At 38.2% G+C, this 21,678-nt stretch overlaps 1 protein-coding gene across 10 annotated transcripts in view; it reads left to right on the top strand.

Annotated features, from left to right (window-relative positions):
* The window catches only part of pard3bb (par-3 family cell polarity regulator beta b), a 400,101-nt gene that overhangs the window by 154,817 nt on the left and 223,606 nt on the right, over positions 1-21,678 (top strand). For all 10 annotated transcript variants that reach the window (XM_051906928.1, XM_051906931.1, XM_051906932.1 and 7 more), the window contains one exon: positions 18,156-18,341. In XM_051906928.1, the coding sequence (XP_051762888.1) occupies positions 18,156-18,341 (186 nt within the window). The remainder of the gene's footprint in view (positions 1-18,155; positions 18,342-21,678) is intronic.

Here is a 21,678-nt window from a genome sequence, read left to right as displayed (position 1 = left end):
AAATTTATCAAAAATAATGTCAAAAAATATAAAAAAAACCAATGCAAACCATGTTAGTGATCATCATTCCTCAATATAACTGCACTATCAATCCAGATTATATTTAGTGCTTTGTGAGAATGTTTCACTAAATGCGACCGCTGTCCTTTCCATGTTTGCTGGTAAGCAGAATATCTCCCACTTTTCCTAAAGATTGCAAGGCCACTTTTTTGTTTCTAAGCCCTTTATTTGTGTTGTGGTAAATGATGACGTCTACTGTGTTTTCACCATATTAAAGACAATTCACACTTGTTCACACATTGTTCTAGTAAATTCTCTGGTGAATTAATCCTCTCACTGTTCAATTACGCCTCTTATGCACGCTGTGTTGAACGCACCCTTCACTGCATCATTGCCACTGATTAGTTAGTATGCAGTGGTCTGAAGCATGACTGCGACTCATTACCCACAAACCACTAGTTCTGCTTGCACACAGGAGATTAAAACCCTTCAGTGGATTGAAATAAACGTGTAAGGTCTTCAAACGCTCATAATTGTGTACATTATGCATGGCGACATTAATGATTTTATTTGGTTAGTGAGCAATTGCTGGATTTTGCACGCGGCACACATTGAGCTTTGCATTTCTAAACTGTTTGCTTGACTCAGTGACTGATGGATTGACGTCTCTGTGTGTGACTGGACTGTCTGGACTGAGATATGGTAGTCAGGGAGATTAATGTATGGGAAGAATAGCTCACAGACAGTGAAAGATGACTGTAGATACATTTTAAGAGCAGAAGCTGAAAGAGCGAGTGATTGAAATGTAAAAAAAAAAAAAGGAAAAAGAGATGGAAACGCTGATAGAGGAGTGACGGATGATGAGACAAAGAGAAAAAAGGTAGATGGAGAAAAGGAAAGGGCTGAGGGAAGAAAAAGATGGTGACAGAAGGTAGAGAAAGCTGTCATTGTCAATCTTAGAAACAAAGCTGCAATAAGAGCAGAAACAATACAAGGAAAAAGCTGCAAACATTTTTAAGGTTGGTGGAAGAAACTGTTGGGCACAGCAAACAATTCTATATTAATAAATTAGCTAGGCGCTTATTTTTAATGTAAGAGTGGGAGTGACCATTTCTAACTTGAATGTGCGAGGCTTTCGGTATCATCCGCTTCCAGTAAATTTCAGCTGTACAAAACAGCTCATTATACTGCTTGATATTGCAAACTGATTCTTTAATGTGTCGTGACAGATCGCTGTAGCGCCTCAGTTCAGGCGGCTCGTGAACCGATCATCTCTTCCTGCTAGTTAATTTATAGCATCAAATAAACACGAATGAACATCAGAAGGAATATTGTTTCAACTGTGGAAAGACGTCTGTACACACCATTTTTCAAGTTCAAGTCCACCGACGTTAATCTACTAACTCCCCTGACTGCTTTGTTGTCAGACAAAATGGCAGATTCAGCATTATGATTGGTTAGATCGCCTGTCAATCAAAGGGTCAATTATAAACTCACTGGTTTGTAGTGCGCATATACCATTTGCTACACTTTTATTCTTCCAGTTATTTACCTATAGCAGCTAATGTATTGGAAGTCTGTCTTCCGCAATGCAAGATAAGGTGGATATGGATAGAATGAAATTGAAAAAAAAAAAAAAAAAAATCATTCCAATATGCTGCTAAAGAAGCATTTCTTATTATAATTGTTGAAAACCAGTTGTGCTTAATATTTTTGTGGAAACTGAGATACATTTCTTTTCAGGATTCTTTGTCCTTGCTGAATAAAACTATTAAAGTCAGCATAAAACGGAAGTTGCGATCGTCTTTTCTTCCTTATTGGGATGTATATCCGAGTGAAACAGCTTCTCAAGTATATAAAAAAGGCAGGTTGAGACTTAATTTTTTCCATCAGGAATTAATTGGATTGTTGGATCATTAACTACGTTTACATGGACAGCAGGAATCTAATTATTGACCTTATTCCGAATAAGACATGTTTACATGAGTTGCTTTTAGAATATTCCTTTCATGTTCCTCTTTTACATGTTATAGATCATAGATCGATAAATGGCACATGTCATTACATCCCCATGCCACGCTGTCCAACATCCTTCCAGAATTACGCCTATCAACATATAGCTTGTCTTCATTATGGTACCATATATAGTTTTGGGTGTTTCATTTTTAATTTTACGAAAGCTTCAAGTGCAGTTAGTTATTTTCATGCAATACATGTCTATAATGCACTTCGATAATGCGACTAAAATAGGAATACTCCACATGTCTTAATTTGATTTGTGTTTTCTTCGAGTATGACTTTAGCCGGATTAAGGTAATCAGAAATCGGTTTTACATGGTAGTTTCTTAATCAGAGTATTGTCTTAATCTGGTTAATATTAGAGTTGTCAAAAGTACCGACTTCGGTACCAATCGGTACTGAAATTTTAAAGATGTGACACTTTGAGCACTGTTGAGGGGGTTCGTAAACACCTCTGATTGGCCATTGTGTTGACGCACTCATCGGATATGTCTGTGATTGGCTACAATGATCAATGCACGATAGCATTTGAAAGCATTTTGAAAGTGCGAGCAGTCCGCGGACCAGTCCGCTGATAGACGCTTGCTTTCAAATGCTTCCATGTGTATCTGTGTAAGCACTCGTTGAAGAGTGTCATTGATGACTATTTGCAACGTTTTTGAAGCGTTGATCATTGAAGCCAATCACAGACATATCCGATGAGCATTCCCTTCACATGGCACAAGTTTTGCAACACAGCGGCCAATCAGAGGTGTTTACGAATCCGCTCAACAGCGCTCAAAGTGTCACAGTTGCTCAACCGTTGTGCACAGACAAATCATTTATAATTAAAATGGCAATATTCCATAAAAAAAAAAAAAAAAAAATCAAGAATTGTTCATTTTTGATGATATGGTGACTTTAATTTATTTAAACTTTTGAACAGTAGTGAATATCTACATTTAATTGGTTACCCTGCGCTCTAGATTTCTGCATCGGCCAATAAAAAAATCCATAGAGCACTAGTCATATCAGTCTGCAGATGAAGGACAGGCTTCAGACAGTCAGGAGAGAGAAGAGTTTGATAGAGATGATGCCATATGAATGGAATGACAAGAGGTGGTCGCTTGAGAGAGATGAAGACTTACTTTGCGGCACAATGTGCAGTGATGTCTCACTGGAGACACATGCGGTGGTAGTTTGGCCCATGTGAAGAGGGGAAAGGAGAATCGGCAGGTGGGTTGGACACTCTACATCTGTCTGACTACCTGACGTATTTCTACCTGCCAGGTGATCTGTTGCAGAAGGAGTCTTACAACCTTCCAACGCTCTTCAAAAGCCACACACCGAGGACCTCACGCACCCCTCGCACAGTCAGCCCTAATCTATCTTCAATAGCGCGGCCACCCGGTGGGGGATAGAGCTCTGTCTGCTGCTCCAGCTGGATGAAATAGTAATAGTGATATTAGATATGACTCCATGAACAAAGAAAAAGAATGAGGACTCATTTCCTGTTCGGTTTGTAGTGTTTTTGCACGACAGTGGCAGATTAAAAATGGAGTGCAGAGCTTGTAACAAAAGACCCTCGCGCCCCTTCAAGCAGGCGGCTTTGTGTACTTCAAAACAGCCCGCTAACAATGGCACCAGGCTGGGTAATAAGGGCCCTGACAAAGCCTTATCTCTCCCAGAACTCCAGCTGTGAAGACGAGCGGTTAGCGCATGCGATAATGTTGTTGTGACAGTGTTTCCCCTCTTTGGCTCGTCCTACACAAACCGAGGAAGTCGAACCAGCCAGGACGCTGGCCTCTCTGCTACTTAATCTCATATCCAGACCTTCTTGTTACTACCTGCATTACTTCCTCAATAAACCTTTGATGTTGGTATTACCAACCCTCTGAAGTCTCGGGGCCCACGAGGCCTGGTTTCCAGTCTTGGCTGCTTTACGAGTAAATAAAGCCGCTTCCTGAGCGACAAGGTTATAGACGTCAATCCAGACCCCTTAGTCTTTTACAGCGTCCTCGTCTCAATGGTTTTGCTTTCATCTCCACTTAAACAGAATCCATTTACTCATGGGCAAACTTCACTCTTAGCCTTTCTGCCTTTAGCTGGCCATCAGCTTCCATCGGAGCGGTCGTAGAGACGTTTCTTTGTTTAAGGTTATGTGAGTGTCTGTGCTTTTACCCCCGTGTTGCCTTTAATGATGCTGCGGTCTGCAAGGTGAATGGTCCTTTCCATATGCATGTGCGGGGTAAAAAGTGCACTTTAGCATGTGTGCCGTAAGCCGAGAGGTTGATCGTACGCCACATGAGTCCCTCGCAATTGCACGCGTGGCTCTTGGAGACATCATATTAAAAGGGGAAATGTATTCGGCTCCTAGTGAAGAGGTAATTGGGTCTGATGAAAGGCAGTGGGTATTTGTTGATGCTGAAACCTGATTATGATCAGGGTATGTTCTCCATTTGGTGAAATGAAGTACATACTGATGGCTTTGTTTAGTAAAAGCCAGGGAGAGATGGCCAAATTTTGCAAATCCACTACTAGGGACGTTGAATGTTTAACATAGGGTCACAATGGTTTCGTTGGCGAGAAATTTATGCAATTTATTTTAAATATTGTGATTATATTCACTATAATAATTCACAATGTTACAAGTATTGTGAGTATGAGAGCAGTAATATTTTTGCGATATTTTCTAAATATCGATTAAAAAAAACTATTGCGTAATAACGGCATTTCCATTAACCGATATTATGCGACTAAAACGTCTTTTTTCCTCTCGCGATAAGTCATTCCAAAAATCATGGCAACGGATGTTGGTAGGTTTACGTATATCCCAGCTGCTGCACTAGCCATTATTTTTAATCAAAAGAGACGTAGGCATGTTATCCAAGCATTTATGGCAAGGATCTTATACTTGGGAGCGGCCTTTTGTCTTTAATGAGTTTAATGAAGAACTCTCGTCTTCTGTCGAAACATGCTTTAAAGAATGATCGACTTTTACATATGGCAGGTGACCTCTAAATGCGAAAAAACTGTTTCCATTGCAGTTTTGCAAAATAATAATTTTTCAAATTGTCTAAAAAACCACCTCATGTGAGCGTAAAAAGTTTTTTTTTGTGAGCGATATATGGGAGTATATATATTGCAAAATTGACGTTTCCATTGGGCGTATTTTCAATTCGCAATTTCAATTTGCGCAATTTAAAGGGTAATTGAAACGTGGCTAATTACAGAAAAATAAAATAAAGCATATTTTGTTACCTTTTGGAGCTTGGAAGAGTTCAGTTTGAGTAGATGTTTTATACCATCATCACTGTCCTCGTCAGAGCTCATTTCCCAGTACATTCAGTAATTGGCTCATATTTGCGATCTGAAAAAACATTCTCAAAACTATCATTTTCAACATCTTCAGAATTAATATTTTGACCGCTGGTGCTGACAACTTCTTCACCAGATCCATCATGAAATGACAGTGACAGTCATATTTGATTGCATTTAGTACTTGCTCTGTAGTAAATCGCTGAGCCATTTCAAGTTTTGTTGATGATACTATCTATTCTTTTGTTTTCTGCCTGCAGTAACTATGAGTGAAACGTCACTTCATCATTGTGTATCAGACATTGCCGCCTTGTGAAAAAAAGGTGAATTGCACTTATTCAGTAATCAAAGATTCAATTATTGTTGTGCAGAAAAAAAAAATATACTTACATCGTTACACATTGGGTCGTTAGCGACCCTATACAATTTTTTTTACAAAATATGAATTGGAAAACAGACATTCTTTTATAATATTTTTTCAAATGGTCAAAGGCGTCTGTTTTAACCCATGATGTTTAGTCAAGACAAGTCAGCTTTATTTTTATAGCAATTTATACAATACAGATTGTTTCAAAGCAGTTTTACTGTGATCAACAAGAAAATAATGATGCAAACAGAGTTAAATTCTGCTGTAAAGCAGCTCTAAAAAAGAAAATAGTGTGATCATTCAGCTGAAGTCAGTTCAATGTTGATTCAGTTCCGTTGTAAGATCAAACCCCGCTCTTCCGCCACCACTGGAGATGTGGATAATGATGGGTACGAGTGTAATGGTGGTATGACTCTATCCCAAACCTTCCTCTACCATCTGCTGCTCTCTCTTAATGCATGTACAAAATGTACTACAAAAACATCTCATCACCGCAAACACACACACACTTTACCGCTCAATTCACCACCTGCTCACTGCTGAAAGGTGGTAGAGTGCTTCCCAAATGAAAGAGACATTTTAGAAACATGCTGGAGATATAGAGCACAATGACATGAGCTTTCTCTTGCAAGATCATTTTTTCCCCATCAGGACTGGGCCTTTGATCCACACCCAATAAAAGCCACCATGGGCTTGAGTCATGTGCTTTTGAGTGGGATTTGACTATCAGCGAATCAGCATTACAGAGGATCTGCTAAGCTCTACACAAAAGCCCAACCGAGCTTTTACATTGCTTTCACACCAGTTTGTGGTTCATGTTGAGTTTGTTTGGTTGGTGTGAAAGAGGTTTTTCTGACTCGGGTCCTCTTGAAATGGTTGATCTGGTGTGCAGTGAACTATGGTTTGCAGTTGTTATGATCAGTCCATCTTAAATCATGGAAGTGAACTCCTATTGATGACATAATTTGCGTCTTTGCATGCTCCACATAAAAATGCATTTTTCATAGCTGCTCATCTCTGAATAAATTACCTTTGCAGAGCAGCTAGCTTTTCAAGTGTTGTTTTGTATGTAAAGTTCTTATGGTTAATTTAGTAGGACAAAAATATAAATAGACCAGTGTAGCTGGCTTTACAGTTTTTTTTGTTTGAGTCATAGTTTTTGTCTATTTAAATATCTTACTTTTTGTCTGTTTAAATATCCTTTAAATTCAATTAATATTTTGTAATGTCATTTCTTAATTTATGTCAGTTTTACTAAAATAGCATCTAATTGTAGTTGAAAATTAAATTTTAAGTGATGAGAATGTGATGAGAAACTGTTTTTAACATTTTTAAATATTAATTTAAACACATCAAGATTTAACAAAAACATGTGAAAACTGTTCTTGGTGAAAACCTGATCTCCTAAAATAACACTATGATTTCACTATTGCAACAAGATATTGTGAATTCTTTATTTGAGTTATTCATTGTCTGTGTTTTAGACGTGTTTTAATATGTTGTTACAGCAAGAGCATATTCGAAATGTAAATGTAATCTTTTTTTTTTTTTTGTATAATATATCTAATTACTATCATATAGGATCTGCTTAGGTGAGTTAATTAACCTGTAAGCAAAGTGCTTCAATTCCCAGACATTATTGACTATTATTAGATTATTTGCAACAGTCATATTCTTTCTCTTTTCATTTTTTTTTTCTTGTTAGTATAGCAGTGCTATTTTTTGCCATATTTTTATCAACATTAAAATAGTTGAAGTATTGTCATGATGCACAATCGCATGATTCTGGCATCACTATGACCTCACCGGCTCAGGGCGAGCAGATACCCATCTGGCCGTATGTCTCAGTGAGTTCATGTCTGACCAATGCAGCTTGCCGGCACTCCCTCACATTAAATCCTCCTTTTCCCTCAAGATCCTCAGCATGCCGGCCGGCCGGTCGGCTCTCAGCTCTTGTTTATCCAGGCTTTTGCAGTGCTTACAGACCTGCTGCAGCTAATACCAGCCCAGCTGCACTCACTTATGTAGTTGGATTGTGTTTTGCATAATATCTAATACTGTGTCAATTATGAAGAGACAGTAATAAGACTCGGGGTAATACAATATTTCTTATTTTTCCGGTTTGTGTGTGAATGACAGCACTATACTTCTTGCTTGTGGTTAATGAAATTAGTCTCAGTTGAATGTACATCTTTGTCAGATCGGAACAGAAATGCCTTCAGGCAAAGAAGACCACTGGAATTTTCTTGCGCCTTATGAGAGCAAAATGATACAGATGCATTTATTGTTTGTGTGGGGAAAGTACACAATTTCCTCTTTTTTTTTTTTTTTTTTTTTTTTTTTTATGTTTGATAAAGCAATTTAAAATTCCCTATGTGCCATAATGCATTACGGAGATGAGATCATCCAGTATAATTTTTGTGTAAAAATAATACAGTAGCTGTATGAAAAGTTACTGACCAAAGAAAATGTTTTTAGATGGACCAAAACATATTTTTAAATGGAAGATATGCCGAACTGACCAAATCCATAACATCAGAATAATCCTTCTTTCTCTTTGAGTAGTAAAATATGATGACCTGTAATTGCTTTTTCTAGTAATTTCTTTTGAAGTCGAAGTAAAGTATAAAGATTTTACTTGAATTAAAACATTTTATAATAAATATAGCTGCAAGCAGCAATTATCGGGGCCAAGCACAAAGAAGGCACAACAAGTCATCCCAGCACAGCTGGGAGCATCACTTACTGCCTTACTGCAACATTGAGCAATTAAAGACATATTTAGGCAAAATGACTGAAAAATCATAAATACCTTCAATAATAATGATTTAATGATTCATCACTTTCAACCAATAGGTGGTGCTGTGATCAAATTGTTGTGGTATGGTAAAAGTAAGGTGACAATGACTCATGCAAAGTTTGGTGTCAGTATGCCAAAACATTGCAGAGATACAGCTTCAAGAGTCAGTTTTGCATCATGCCTCAACTTCGTTGCTGCGGTATACGAAAACGGTTTGACGTATCGACTTGAAATCCATAACTTTTTGTCGGCATGGTCTGAAGATGATACAATTCGATTTTCGATTCGGTCTAGGAGGAGTTCGAAAAAGTAGGTTTTTAAAGAAAAACAATATAGCGGACAGGAAGTTCAGCCGACTATGGCAAATTTAGTGTCTATGTTCTTGACATGACCCAAGGAATCTATTGAGACCAGTTTCATTACAGTAGGTTAATTTAGTCAAAAGTCAAAAGTTAGCATTTTTGTAGATTTTGTTATAACTTTTGACCACAAGGTGGCACTGCCCAGAAAATTTTTGAGTACTGTCAGGGCATGGTGCCAAAGACCCATACCGAGTTTTGTAACGATACACTAATGCGTTCATAAAATACAGCATTTTAGCACAAAATTCATATGGGAAAATTGGATATCATTCGACTTGGCATGATGCCCCGAATCTAACGAGACCAAATGTATGATTTTTGGAAAACCCCATCAGAAGCAAAAATAGACATTTTTCGTATATATCCAGACCAGTAGGTGGTGCTGTGCCGAAACACTGCATGTTGCCTCAGATCATGCTTGTGGTGACATACCAAGTTTTGGTCTGAATATGATAAAGCGTTGTGGAGATACAGCCTTATGTCTGTTTTCTCAAGCGACACGTAAAATTCGCTTGTGCGTTTTTCGAAAACGGTTTGAGAAATTGACTTGAATTCCATAACTTTTTGTCGGCATGGTCTAAAGATGATCTGGTTCAATTTTCGTGAAAATCGCAGTAACGGCCCAGAAGGAGTTCGAAAAAAGTAGGTTTTTCGCAAAATTCAAAATGGCGGGAAAATTTTCATGACAGAAAATGACGTCACAGAGTGCAATCGAATCGTCTTGATCCAAGGAATCAGAGGAAAGCCCTTTCTAGCCCTTATGGTTTAAAAGTTATTAGCATAAACATGAGTGAAACTTCAGACAGATGGTGGCGCTAGAGGGATTGAGTTAGAGACTCCAAATTTGCTATGGACACAGTTGAGACTGGCCTCTATCAGTGTGCCAAATTTCACAACTTTTTAACATATGGTTCTATGGGCTGCCATAGACTTCCAGAGCGGAAGAATAATAAGAACACTAACGATTACAATAGGTGCCTGGCCCCTAATAATAATAATACATTTTTTTTAGTAATACCATCTACTTAAGCTTACTGTTCTCGGAGTCTGTAAATTGGAATTAAAATTAATTTGTCTCAAATTAATTTTTAGTGATTTATGTGCAACTTAATCAAATTAAGTGCAAAAGAATCAGATCTTACTATGACTGTGTGTTATATACCACAGCTACAGGCCCTCAGCACTGTTCAGAACTAAATGTTTACTCTGTGTTTTTTACATGGCAAGCACATCAAGTGAATCAATTCAGCTCTTGTTTAACATCGCATCATTGATTGTCCAGGAGTGTCTCTCTCACTCCTTCTTTAACAGTCTCTCTTTGTTCCTTCCTGTTACCAGACTCTGATAAAACGCCTGTTTTTTTTTTTTTTTGTCTTTTCAGTCTGTTCAACACTAAAGAAGCTAAAGTGACCATTAAAGCTCAGTGTGTGTTTGCTGTCTCACTACATGCTGCATTAACCGTCTGTCACAGACTCTCTCTGGCCTTGAGTCTTGATTTGCTGTGACCCTATGGGCAAACAAAAGGAGGGAGTTTTGAGCAGATCAATGACAGATAGACTAACAGTGAAGGATGATGGCTTTGCTACCATGTTTCCCCTTCCTCATCCTTCCTTCCCCTTTTCATGGGCTGAATCACCCTCTGCAGAAAACTATCAAGAGGAAATGGATGGGACAAGCACCATGACCCTGAGCTTTCCTTTTGCTGTATTTTCCCCATTTCAAGGAGGTACAAATTAGCTATTTGGCATGGTTACCACTGTTATCCCTTACACAGATACACAAGTGTTGCAGTATCTGTTACAAACCCTAGAGAGCTGTCTAACTAGGCATAATGATCATTGGCATAATGGTTTTCCAAAGAGTAGAGGCTGAATGTATGCCAAATTATGCCAGGAAATTGCTCAATTTTTTTTTTTTTTTTTTGCTAAATTTTAATAAAACATTGGATGTTCTGTATACATTGTGATTATTTCATCAGATCTAGTTGTTGGAGTCATCAGGCAAATTACAGTATGTATTTATGGATGATAGAACCGATTTAAAAGATTTATTTATTTATTTTGTAGTGAAAAAATAGAACTGATATATTGGATTATACTTGGGCTACTACAATACATTTTATCATTGTAATTAATATTGCTAGAGGGGTCATTATTCCTGCAATTAATTTTTAAACTAAACTCATTTAATACTGTGGGTGTAAAACTGACTCCGAGACAGACTTTAATGAGACACCTGAGCTTGTTTGTCTTTCACAAGTTTTGACAGTTGTGGGGCAATCATGTGGAAACTTTCCGCAAGAAAGACCTAATGGCAAATTTATTCAGAAAATACATCCAGAAGGGAAATGAGATTGAAATATCACCCAAGCTCAACAAGTGCACACTATCACCCACAAGCAAAACACATTGTCATTTGTACAAGACCTACAAGAGAGGCTGACGCAATAGCCAATGGCAAAAACATTAAATCCATAAAGTGTTGGTAAAAATTTTACAGTGTTTAATTACTGCAGAATTTTAGCATTTAGATTGTCTGTAAAGTATGTGTTTGTGCATTTATTTTCCTTGATCTCAAAGCTTAGATAAAACTGTGGGACTGTGTCTCGCTCTCACTTGGTCATTAACAGCAGCAGTCGGCTCAGACTGATGAATCTGGGCATACCAGAATTCCTGTGGCTGGCTGAGGAGGACAACTGCTGAGTCTTGTAGCTCATTAAGAGGACTGATACATGGTCATTCCCAGTAGGAAGTGGAGAGATTGGCTAACCCTACATGTGCACTGGTGTGAGCTGAGTGGAACATGAGGGAGTGTTTCCAATTCATTCCGTATGGGAACGGCAGAAAGGGATTGTGGAATTGACAGAGTATCGGAATTTGGGAAATGCTGAACTTTAATGCATACCAGAGGTGAATAAAAGGTAGCAAGTCTGTTGCAGGAAGTGCTGGATTTTCAAATGAATGCAATAAAAAGCCCTCGCACTACTCATTTACGTCAGATATCGAGAGAGAGAGGTGCACAAAGCTGCACAAATAATCTTTAAAAGATCACGTTCTCGATTTCATCACCCACATGATCTAACAGTTCGCCTGTGTATATTAAACCTTTGACAAAAATAAAATTCAAACATTCAAATCTGCGTTCGTGCTGCCTTCTAATCATCACAGACGCATACAAACGTTTATTATTCAGATAAACGCTGATGTCTACTTTAACAATCAAAATAGAATGAATAACCTATTGACAGGAACTGGTTCTTCAATTAACAACTGTATCGATTGCATTGTTACGCCACTAGGTGGCAACAAATTACAGTTAAAAATGCATCCATCACTGAATCATTCTTTCAGAAACAAGTGAAGTCTTTGTGAATCCAACTTATAAGAATAATAAAAACAAAAAGGACTGTTTGAGTTGAGTATTGTGCAATTTCCCCCTTATTACTATTTTTATTGGTTGTTTAAAATTTTAATTTTACCCAACCACTTTTTGAGTGTACAATTATTGCGTTTTAATAAATTAATTGACGCAAAAAAGTAATGTCATTGACCTAAAGATAGTATTTTGTCTTCTGTCTTCTGAATCTTCTGTTCTAGAACAGTGATCAGATGATTGGAGAGACATTTCCTTTAGATTTTGCAACACATTCCCAAAATCCTCCCATGTCTGCATTTTCAGAACTTTTGTGGTCAAACCCAACCAAGTTGTTGGCTGTAGTTTCATGGCTGTAGTTTAATGGTTCCTTGATGCAGATATCCCTTCCAAGCCACCACTTTGGTTTGGCATGAGTTTCTTTTGAAAGCACATGCATCTGTCCACTGTTTTAAACCATAGTGTGTTTCCTGCAAAACCCCCCAATGAAGGAGTATCAGTAAAATATTACTCCCCAGTTGGGTAAGTTATACATCACATGTAATTGACAGTTTTCCACAGAAGATCTTTTGTGGCCTTTCAAGCTTTGTTAACTGTAGCCATTGTAAAGCACTCACTCACAGAGACCGCAGAGGTCTGATGGCATCCCGGTCCCCTAGAGAACCTCCCCACTTCCTCTTCCTGTCCCCACAGAGCACACATACGGTGTCTCTGTCTCCCTGGAGCACAATAATTCTTAGAAACCTGTCTGTTAACCCTCAAACAATAGAGACTGAAGTGTACATGTGTTTGTGAGTGACTGACACAGAGAGGTTATGAGAGACGGTGTGATTTCCTGAACGAACAGCTGCGTATCTGCTCATCTTTAAGCCCTCAGAATGTCATTCGCTGCTGTACCTATAGATGACGGTGATCCATCTGCTTCGGCTGATGACATCATATGTCTTGTTCATCATTAAGACGCTTTTCACGGCGGAGGAACAGATGTTGCGTATGCAGATTAGACAAAGCAAGCCTAAGACATATAGATGGTGCTTATTCAAACACTTATGCCTTTTGTCAGAATTGCAGTTTGAATGACTTTGCTTGTCATAATGATTAAAACAATAAAGCTTATTGGAGAAAGACTTGTTCTGGAGACATATGTCTCACACAGGGGTACACGCTGACTGATAAACCGTTCTAGCCGGGGAAAATGGCTGAAGGAAATGTGATGTGGCATTTCGATTCAGAGCAGGGTCCTGGCAGGGGGCTCGGCTGTGAAATATCACGACTGTTAGCATACAGGAGCTCTGCTAGTTGTACACACAGCAGGCTTTAGCCCTATGATTTCCCCAGCTGATAGACTTGCTGTGATCCCAGAGCTTTGTCTTCATTCTGAACCTCACACGAATGGTCTCGCTGTCTTTCATTTAGGTTTAGTTACTCAAACACATCTGTTGATGAACAAATGAGAGGGTGATTATTCAGATAAAGCTCACACGTGTATCCAGGTCATTTGAAAATGGCTTTGGTACATAAATCAGTTTTTATTGTTTGATGTGTGTGTTTGAACAGTTCTGAGTCGGTCACACTGGCATTTGGAAGTTAGTTTAAGGGCATTTAGGGCATCTACTCAAGGTTAAATTCCTTCAACCCCTCGCTTTTTCCTCTCTTCCCGATGACACACAGTCAGCTGTATTTTTCAGTCTTCACAGAAATTCTAAGAGTTGCTGAGTCGAGTGTGTGTTTGTGAGTGCGTTACACTAATACTTTCAAAACCCGCAATCCCACAGTAAACAGAGATAAACCAGGCCTTGCTGACCCACACATACTCCGTCTTAGCTGGCCTTCTCAACCCTGTTCATTCCTGCAATAATGTTCCATAATATTTACAGTCCTTACAGCTCCTGTCAGGTCTAGGGATACTGTACACTACTGGTTGTGCATCATGTGTCTCATAGTGTCTGGTGAGACAAGGGGCTATTTTCTACATGTTTATAGTCCATATTATTTATAATAATAAATAATATTATATTATTATAAATAATATAATAATAAAGTCCATATTATTAGCTAAAATCTATTGCATACTTAGTTTTACATGACCGTTTTCCATTCTCTCTCGCTGACTCTCTAAATTAAACTGGCTCTTTTTGCTACTGTACCTTTAAGACTTCTATTTGTTTACATTGTATGTAATTGTATGACACCGTGTTGTCAGAGTTGATAATTGTGGCTTTATATATGGTCAGACACTTGTATGCGTCATTATATTAACATTTTACCAAAATCAAACTCAAAAGGAGTTTTTGACCAACGAATTCAGAAGAATTTCGGACATACGCATTTTGTCCATCATTAGAACTGCAGCATCTGTAGCAGTAAGTGCATCACATTACTTTTTCATTAGGGTACAACGGCGCCGTGGGGCAAAAGGCGCCTTTGATTTTATTTTTCTCTAAACCATTAGATGGCACAAAAACTTGCCGCAGCACTTTCCTAAATATCCGCTTTTCAAAATGCACTTACAAATTTGTCTGATCTTTGACACGATCGCAGGCAGCAACACAAAGTTGATTCTGAGGTAGTTTGATCTAATATTTAATGTTTTTTAAAATGTTGTTGATTTAAGTAGTAAATAAGAATCCATTAAATTACTGTTTGTATTTTCAGACAAAGGTCTTCTTAATGATTTTCAGTTTTGTTAAAGGTAATTCAAGCAACAGTTTTTCAATAACGGAAGAATATGTAAAAGTATGGTATTTGGGGTAAAAGGCGCCCCTGCTGTTGAGGCAAAAGGCACAATAATTAACATGATAATGAATAGCTGGCTAACTTTTCCATTTCTTGACATGGCATGGTTAGATTCACATGGCAAATATCATATATCAGATTGGGTATCCATCTTAGAGATAATCACCATATTTATGAAACAATCATATTTTAAAATATATTAATCATATCATAACATATAATTTATTGTTACTATTGTAAATCTATATTACATAGGCTATTATGGGAACTTCTTTAATGCTTTCAGAATCTTTGCTTTTTAAAATAATTTTGTTTCTGTGTTTCTGTATCTTTAAAATCTGTTTTTATATTTTATATACAAAAATATATTACATAGGCCTATTTTAATGACAGTATATTTATTGAACAAAAATGAATTCTTTTATTTATCAAAATAAACAGAAAATAGTACAAACTTTGCTAAAGTGATTCTTTTGAACAAGTATTAACCGTCATTATTATTATTATTATCATTATTATTATTAAAAACATATTATTCTAGCTAAAGTATTTGTATGACCCATGTGTGGAGTAAAAGGCCCCCTCACCACCTCATACATTAGATTTAAGATCTTTAAACAAAATTAACCACTTTATGATTTTTTTTTTTTTTTCACACAAATTTTGTTGCTCCATCAATGTTCAGTACAAACATATATATTTTTCCTGCAATCATATACTTTGAGAGTAGTGAAAAGCACAATTTTTCTTAAGGTGTGCCTTTAGCCCCGTTGTACTCTGTTTTCATCAACTTAAAGTTTACTGTATCTACGTGAGCGCTCAGTTTTTTCTATCATTTGGCCAAAATCCCATGTTATTAAAGACAAAGTGCTATGCATAGGCTGATATATTGCGATGATATATTGCTTGAGTGTACTGTATGTATTAGGATAAAGTTGGATGTACTACACTCTGCTGGGTTAAAAACAACCCAAGTTGGGTTAAAAATGGACAATCCCAGTGTTTGAGTTGTTTTGACCCAGTGGTTGGGTTAAATGTTTGACCAACCTGCTGGGCAGTTTTATTTAACTCAACTGTTGTTTATATGGCTGGCTTAAAATTAACACAAAAAACACTTAACACTTTAAAGGTGGGATAAGTAGATTTTGAAAAACGCTGTTGGACATTTGTTGATATTTGAAATCAACCCAAACAAACCCACCCCTCTCTTCATTACTCCGCCTCCAAAACTCACACTCCAATCCTAACCACCCTGCTCCGAGTCGGTCTAGAACTCCGGCCCGATCGCTGCTGGCAAGTGCGCTAACAATGACGCTAAACACCACATTCTCTAGCGGTTGTCAGTGTGCAGTGGTTTACCTGCACAACTCTCACTATCTGGCCACTGTTACACACATAATGCGAGTGGATGTCTGTTTATCACAGCTGACGCGCAACATAATGCTTCAAAATAATGCTTCATGAAAAATAAAGCGCAGTTGATGAACGAACGACAAGGAAGCACAAAAAATGAACGTACAGTACACAAGAGTAAATACAAAGTGTTCGTTGTTAGTCGCAAACAGCACAGCAGCTCCAGACAATCAAAACCCAGTGTTACTCACATGAGAAGTGGAGTCAAAGCAGCCTCCGCGTCTGTTTTCAGGCCTTCCAGCTCCAGCGCTGGAAAGCTTTTTTAATATAAACGCGGGTCCTAAAGTGCTTGCCCAGTCATAAACCTTCATTCCAGTGATATTCTTTTGAGCTCTTTTGTATTTCTTTTTTCCAATCTCCCTCTTGCTCGTTCTCTCTCCTCGAGCGTCATACGCCCCCTAATGCTGATTGGTTACACGTTTGTTGTTGGTGTCGGCCCGACTAACCTCCAAGCAGTGTTTTTGAAATTCTACTTACTCCACCTTTAATACATGTTAATTTCCAACATATTTTGGGTTCATTTTAAGCTAGCAATATAGTAATTTTTAAACAATATTTGAGTTAAATAAAACTACTTAGAAGGTTGGGTCAAACATTTAACCCAACTGCTGGGTCAAAACAACCCAATCGCTGGGTTTATCCATTTTTAACCTAATTTGGGTTATTTTTAACACAGCATTTTTTAGAGTTTATATATACAACTTTAAAAATATCACTGGGAGTTAATATAGCTTGATATAAACAATCAAGCAGTCTAGAGATGATGATTACTATTGGATCACTGAAGGTAAATGGCATATTATGCGATTACACACAGAGACCTTTCAAACTACTAGCTATGTTCTGACAATGATGCAACTACATGAAGTACCTACTGAGTTAGGTATAAAATAGCAACTAGCTGTTAGTTGTTAAGCCCCAAAGTGTGGACTTTATGTTGCAATGTAAGTAATAACTTGAACAGTGGCTGCAACCCACCGAGACCTCCAGGTGATAGCAGGAAAGCTGAGATCTTTTCAGCCTATAGTTACTATAAGTGGCCTTTTGGACTGGGGAGTGAGCTTTGTGTTGTGACTGTTAGAGTATGATTACATGGTACATAAAACTATTATATATTAAAACAGCAAGGAAAATCCTGTTTTTCAAGATATGTCCCAATGAACGTGCTCACTGGGACAGGGAAGATTTGAGATGCCCAGAGAAAGATTTGGATGTTTCACTTCACCATTAAAACACTGTTAGACACTTTGGCGTCAACATCTCTTTCTCTCTCTATTATGTCTTTCTAACAGACACTGTGCCATTATATAGATCAAATACAAACTTCTTTCAGACCTTTTTTTAAACCCATTTTCTCCTTCATTTGCTCTCCTTCATTCTTCTCTGCAAAGAAAGCCTGTTCCCGTGGCGACATAATATTATTTTTACCACACAGATATAATAATGTCATTTTTTCCCTCCCTTTTTATTAACATTCATTTTAAAACAAACTTTCGCTGAAGAGATGTACAGGTAATTTTAGCATCATTATGGTGAGAGAACAGACAAAAAGAAAAGAAAGGAAATGGGGAAAAGCGGGAGGGAGAATGCAGCGGGGAGCTGAGAGTGTGGACTACATAATGGAGAATGGATTATGTTTCTAAATGACCCCATTGCCATCACAGGCAGAAAAGAGGCATGAAAAGGTTGAGCTATTCTCTGCTAAAATAGTGGGCTTTTTATGTTCGAATGGAATGACCTGTCTTCTTCCTCGTCTCATTCTCTTCCATCATTGTTGTTTGCCCGTCAGAAAGAGGAGCAGGCCCGCTTGCTGCTGTCTGAGGAAGGGAAGGAGCAGCTGATGTTTGAGGTCCCTCTCAATGACTCGGGCTCAGCTGGGTTAGGGGTCAGCCTGAAGGGTAATAAGTCTCGTGAGACCGGCGAGGACCTGGGCATCTTCATCAAGTCCATAATCCATGGAGGAGCAGCTTTTAAGGTAAAACAGCACATTTACATTTGGCAGATGCTTTATATATAGACCTTTAGATATACAGATGGATATCTATGATAGCTCATGAATTGTCCCATCAAGGTTTTAAACCTCCCACCTATATGTACAGCCCAGATCTTTAACCACTAAGCCATAACAAACATATTGTACAGTGGACACAAACACTTAGTTCACCCAAAAGTGAAAATTGTGTCATTAATTACTCACCCTCATGTCATTCCACACCCATAAGACCTTCTTTCATCTTCGGAACACAAATTAAGATATTTTTGATGAAATCCGATGGCTCAGTGAGGCCTCTATTGCCAGCAAGTTAATTTACACTTTCAGTGCCCAGAAAGATACAAAAAACATATTTAAAACAGTTCATGTGAGTACGGTGGTTCCACCTTAATATTATAAAGTGACGAGAATACTTTTTGTGTGCCAAAAAAACCCCCAAAATAACGACTTTTTAACAATATCTAGTGATGGCCGATTTCAAAACACTGCTTTGAATCTTTTGTTTCAGACGGGAGAGCTTGGTTAATCAGAAAAGAGACTTTTAACTACAACTCTTTGTATTGTACAAATGTGTCATTAAATGTCTACAAATAAAACTGACCCGAAATCAGGTAAAAATAATAGACTTCATGGGTTCACAGATCGCCCCTAGCAGCGAACCAAATTTCAAAACAAAATTAGAAACAGTTATAATGTAGCCAAAATCACGTGATTTTGGCAGTTTGATGCGTGCTCCGATTCACTGCTTTGATACAAATTATTCGCAAAGGTTTAGAAGCTTCACAAAATGAAGGCAGAGACACTGATGATGACCTAATAGATGTCCTCACAGTGTTAAACATGGCTTCAGGGTTGTGAGTTGAGACTGTAAATAGGTCATGATCCCTGTTAGCTACTCTTGGCATGTGTTTTGGTTCCCTTGACCTCTGACCTCTGTCCCCTCCACTGAATGGGGTTTCATTTGACCTTAACAGACGGGATCGGGGCTGTCAGCAGGGTGCTGAGTATTTCTATAGGCTCATCTATCTGTCTGTACTAACATGTTTATTTTTTAGCTGCACCTGTTCATTTTCCAGTTTAACATTCAGTCACATGGTATTGACGACAGATCGGTTGTTTGTGCCCATTTGGTTAAATGACATTAATCTCGATTATATGGTTTTTTGCAGGTGTTCAAATGATTGGAAATCTGCGCTCTCTCTGTTTTGTTTTTTGTTTTTCCCCTTTACCACAGAATAAGTGACATGATGTCTATACCTGAATGCTGTGCAGATTTTCTATGAACCAGTCTTTATTAAATACTTCTAGCTACTGCTTTGCTCAGCCATGTGAAATGTGCTTGTCAGACATGTGGATTTGTGTGTGTGCGTGCCCGAAGCATTCACATTCATGTGTGCAAGTGTGTGAAGTTTACTTGTGAAGATAAGGGTTTGATTTGTACCTGACTGAAGCATCTTCTCACTCTGCTTTGTCAGGCCTTTAGGTTGGAAAACCAGCTTTTGGTTTTCGGAGGTTGTGTAGAAAGAAAAGAACTTCTTAAATCTCTGTCATTCTGAAGCTTCAGAGTCAGATCATCCCGTTCAGACAGGGGTAGAGGGAGCCACGGCAAGGTGATGCACGTGAGTTCTCATACTTGAGTCCCAGCACAGTGGAACACTTATAATTCTAATTCCCTATCCAGTCCCCAGTGAGAGAGTTCAGAAACGGTAGAGTGCTGCCTATGTTAGCTCCAGCACATTAATGCTAATTAAAAACTCTCCAAGCCCATGTTAATGAGTTGGAAGCTTCCCGAGTCTGTGGGTGGGATGCATTTTCTCCCCAGAGCCGAAGTGGGAAGGCAAGAGGAGGTTGGGGTGAACAGCAGTGTCTACTTGCAAAGTTATTGTTGGCTTGCACTTACAAAACTGAGGGAAATGCCGTGTATAGCAGCAGTTAGATTATGTGCTGAATATTTTCTAGAGAGTTTCATCCTCTTGTCCTTCTGTCCTTCAGCACCATTGATTTGGCCCTGGGCTCATTTCAGCAGATGAATAGTTTTTAAATCTGGTTAGTTTTCAGTTTCAGATTATCAGAATATAGTTTTTTGGATTCTTTTTTTCCCCCAAAAAAGTTCTCCAAAGCTTCCTCTATTGACTCTTCGCAGGGAGTTTGATTGACTGGCGATCTAACCAATCATAATGCTGAATCCGCCGTTTTGTCTGACAAAGCAGTCAGCAGAGTTAGTAGATTAACGTTGGTGGACTTGAACTTGAAAAATGGTGTTTCCGCGGTTGAAACAACATACCTTCTGATGTTCATTCATGTTTATTTGATGCTATAAATTAACTAGTAGGAAGAGATGATTGGTTCACGAGCCGCCTAAACTGAACATTACATCGATCTGTCATGGCACATTAAAGAGCCACAAAATGGCTTACATTTTTTTTAAAAATTACAAAATTTGAGACTTTGTTTCATATCAAAAGGAAACTGCTCTGTCTTGTCTGTCGACACGTTGTCAGTGTCCTCTTCGCTCCGCAATGTATTTTTCACTCTGCGAGAACATGATGTGTGGCGTGAGAGCGGCATGGCTTATCAGACGTAGCAACAGTAGCTAAAAGGGGGCGAGTCTTTGCAAACGGTCAAATGATGTCATTCATTCATTTTCTGACATGTGATGCACTTTGAACTGCGGTTTTTGTATGAAAAGTGCCATACAAATAAAATGTAGTAAAATTGTTATAGTACAAAGTGAGGAAGTGAATACACATAAAATATAAACAAAATAAAATATGAACATGCAGTATAAACAAAAAGTAGGGAATTAAACAGTTATTGCATACTGTATATGCAGCGAAGAGTTGTTGCACATGATCATTAATGAGTATGTTTGCTTGATGTAAATTTTTATTTTATGAAATTTCAGCAATTTTATGGCCCCAAATATATAACTTTTTCACCAGTATTCCCTAAACGCTTTTTACCTGCTTGAATTGCCTCTGGTCTGGCATGAAGACCAGTGTGATCTGAATCAATACCTCATTTCCTGCTCTTTATTCACCACCATTAGTTTCATCTCCACTGTTTCTCAAAATAGCCATCAACTATTCTGTTTGAACACAAGCAGGTAAACGTGATTTCACCAAATAAAACATGTTCCTGGATCAACATCTTTGAGGGACAAGTTTTAAGTTTTTCAAGTTTAGGCTTACAACCAGGGTTAAGTGCTTCTACATCACCTAACATGTCCCTCTGATTTTAGGGATGAGTTGTGGGTAGGGATAGGGTTAGGACAAATTTTTCGGACAGGGCACTGTTGACATGGATTCTACACAGATCT

The sequence above is a fragment of the Ctenopharyngodon idella genome, chromosome 9 (genome assembly GCF_019924925.1).
Source record: "Ctenopharyngodon idella isolate HZGC_01 chromosome 9, HZGC01, whole genome shotgun sequence".
Lineage (NCBI taxonomy): Eukaryota > Metazoa > Chordata > Actinopteri > Cypriniformes > Xenocyprididae > Ctenopharyngodon > Ctenopharyngodon idella.
The sequence above is the reverse complement of the archived record's forward strand: the minus strand, read 5'-3'. Positions and strand labels throughout refer to the sequence as shown.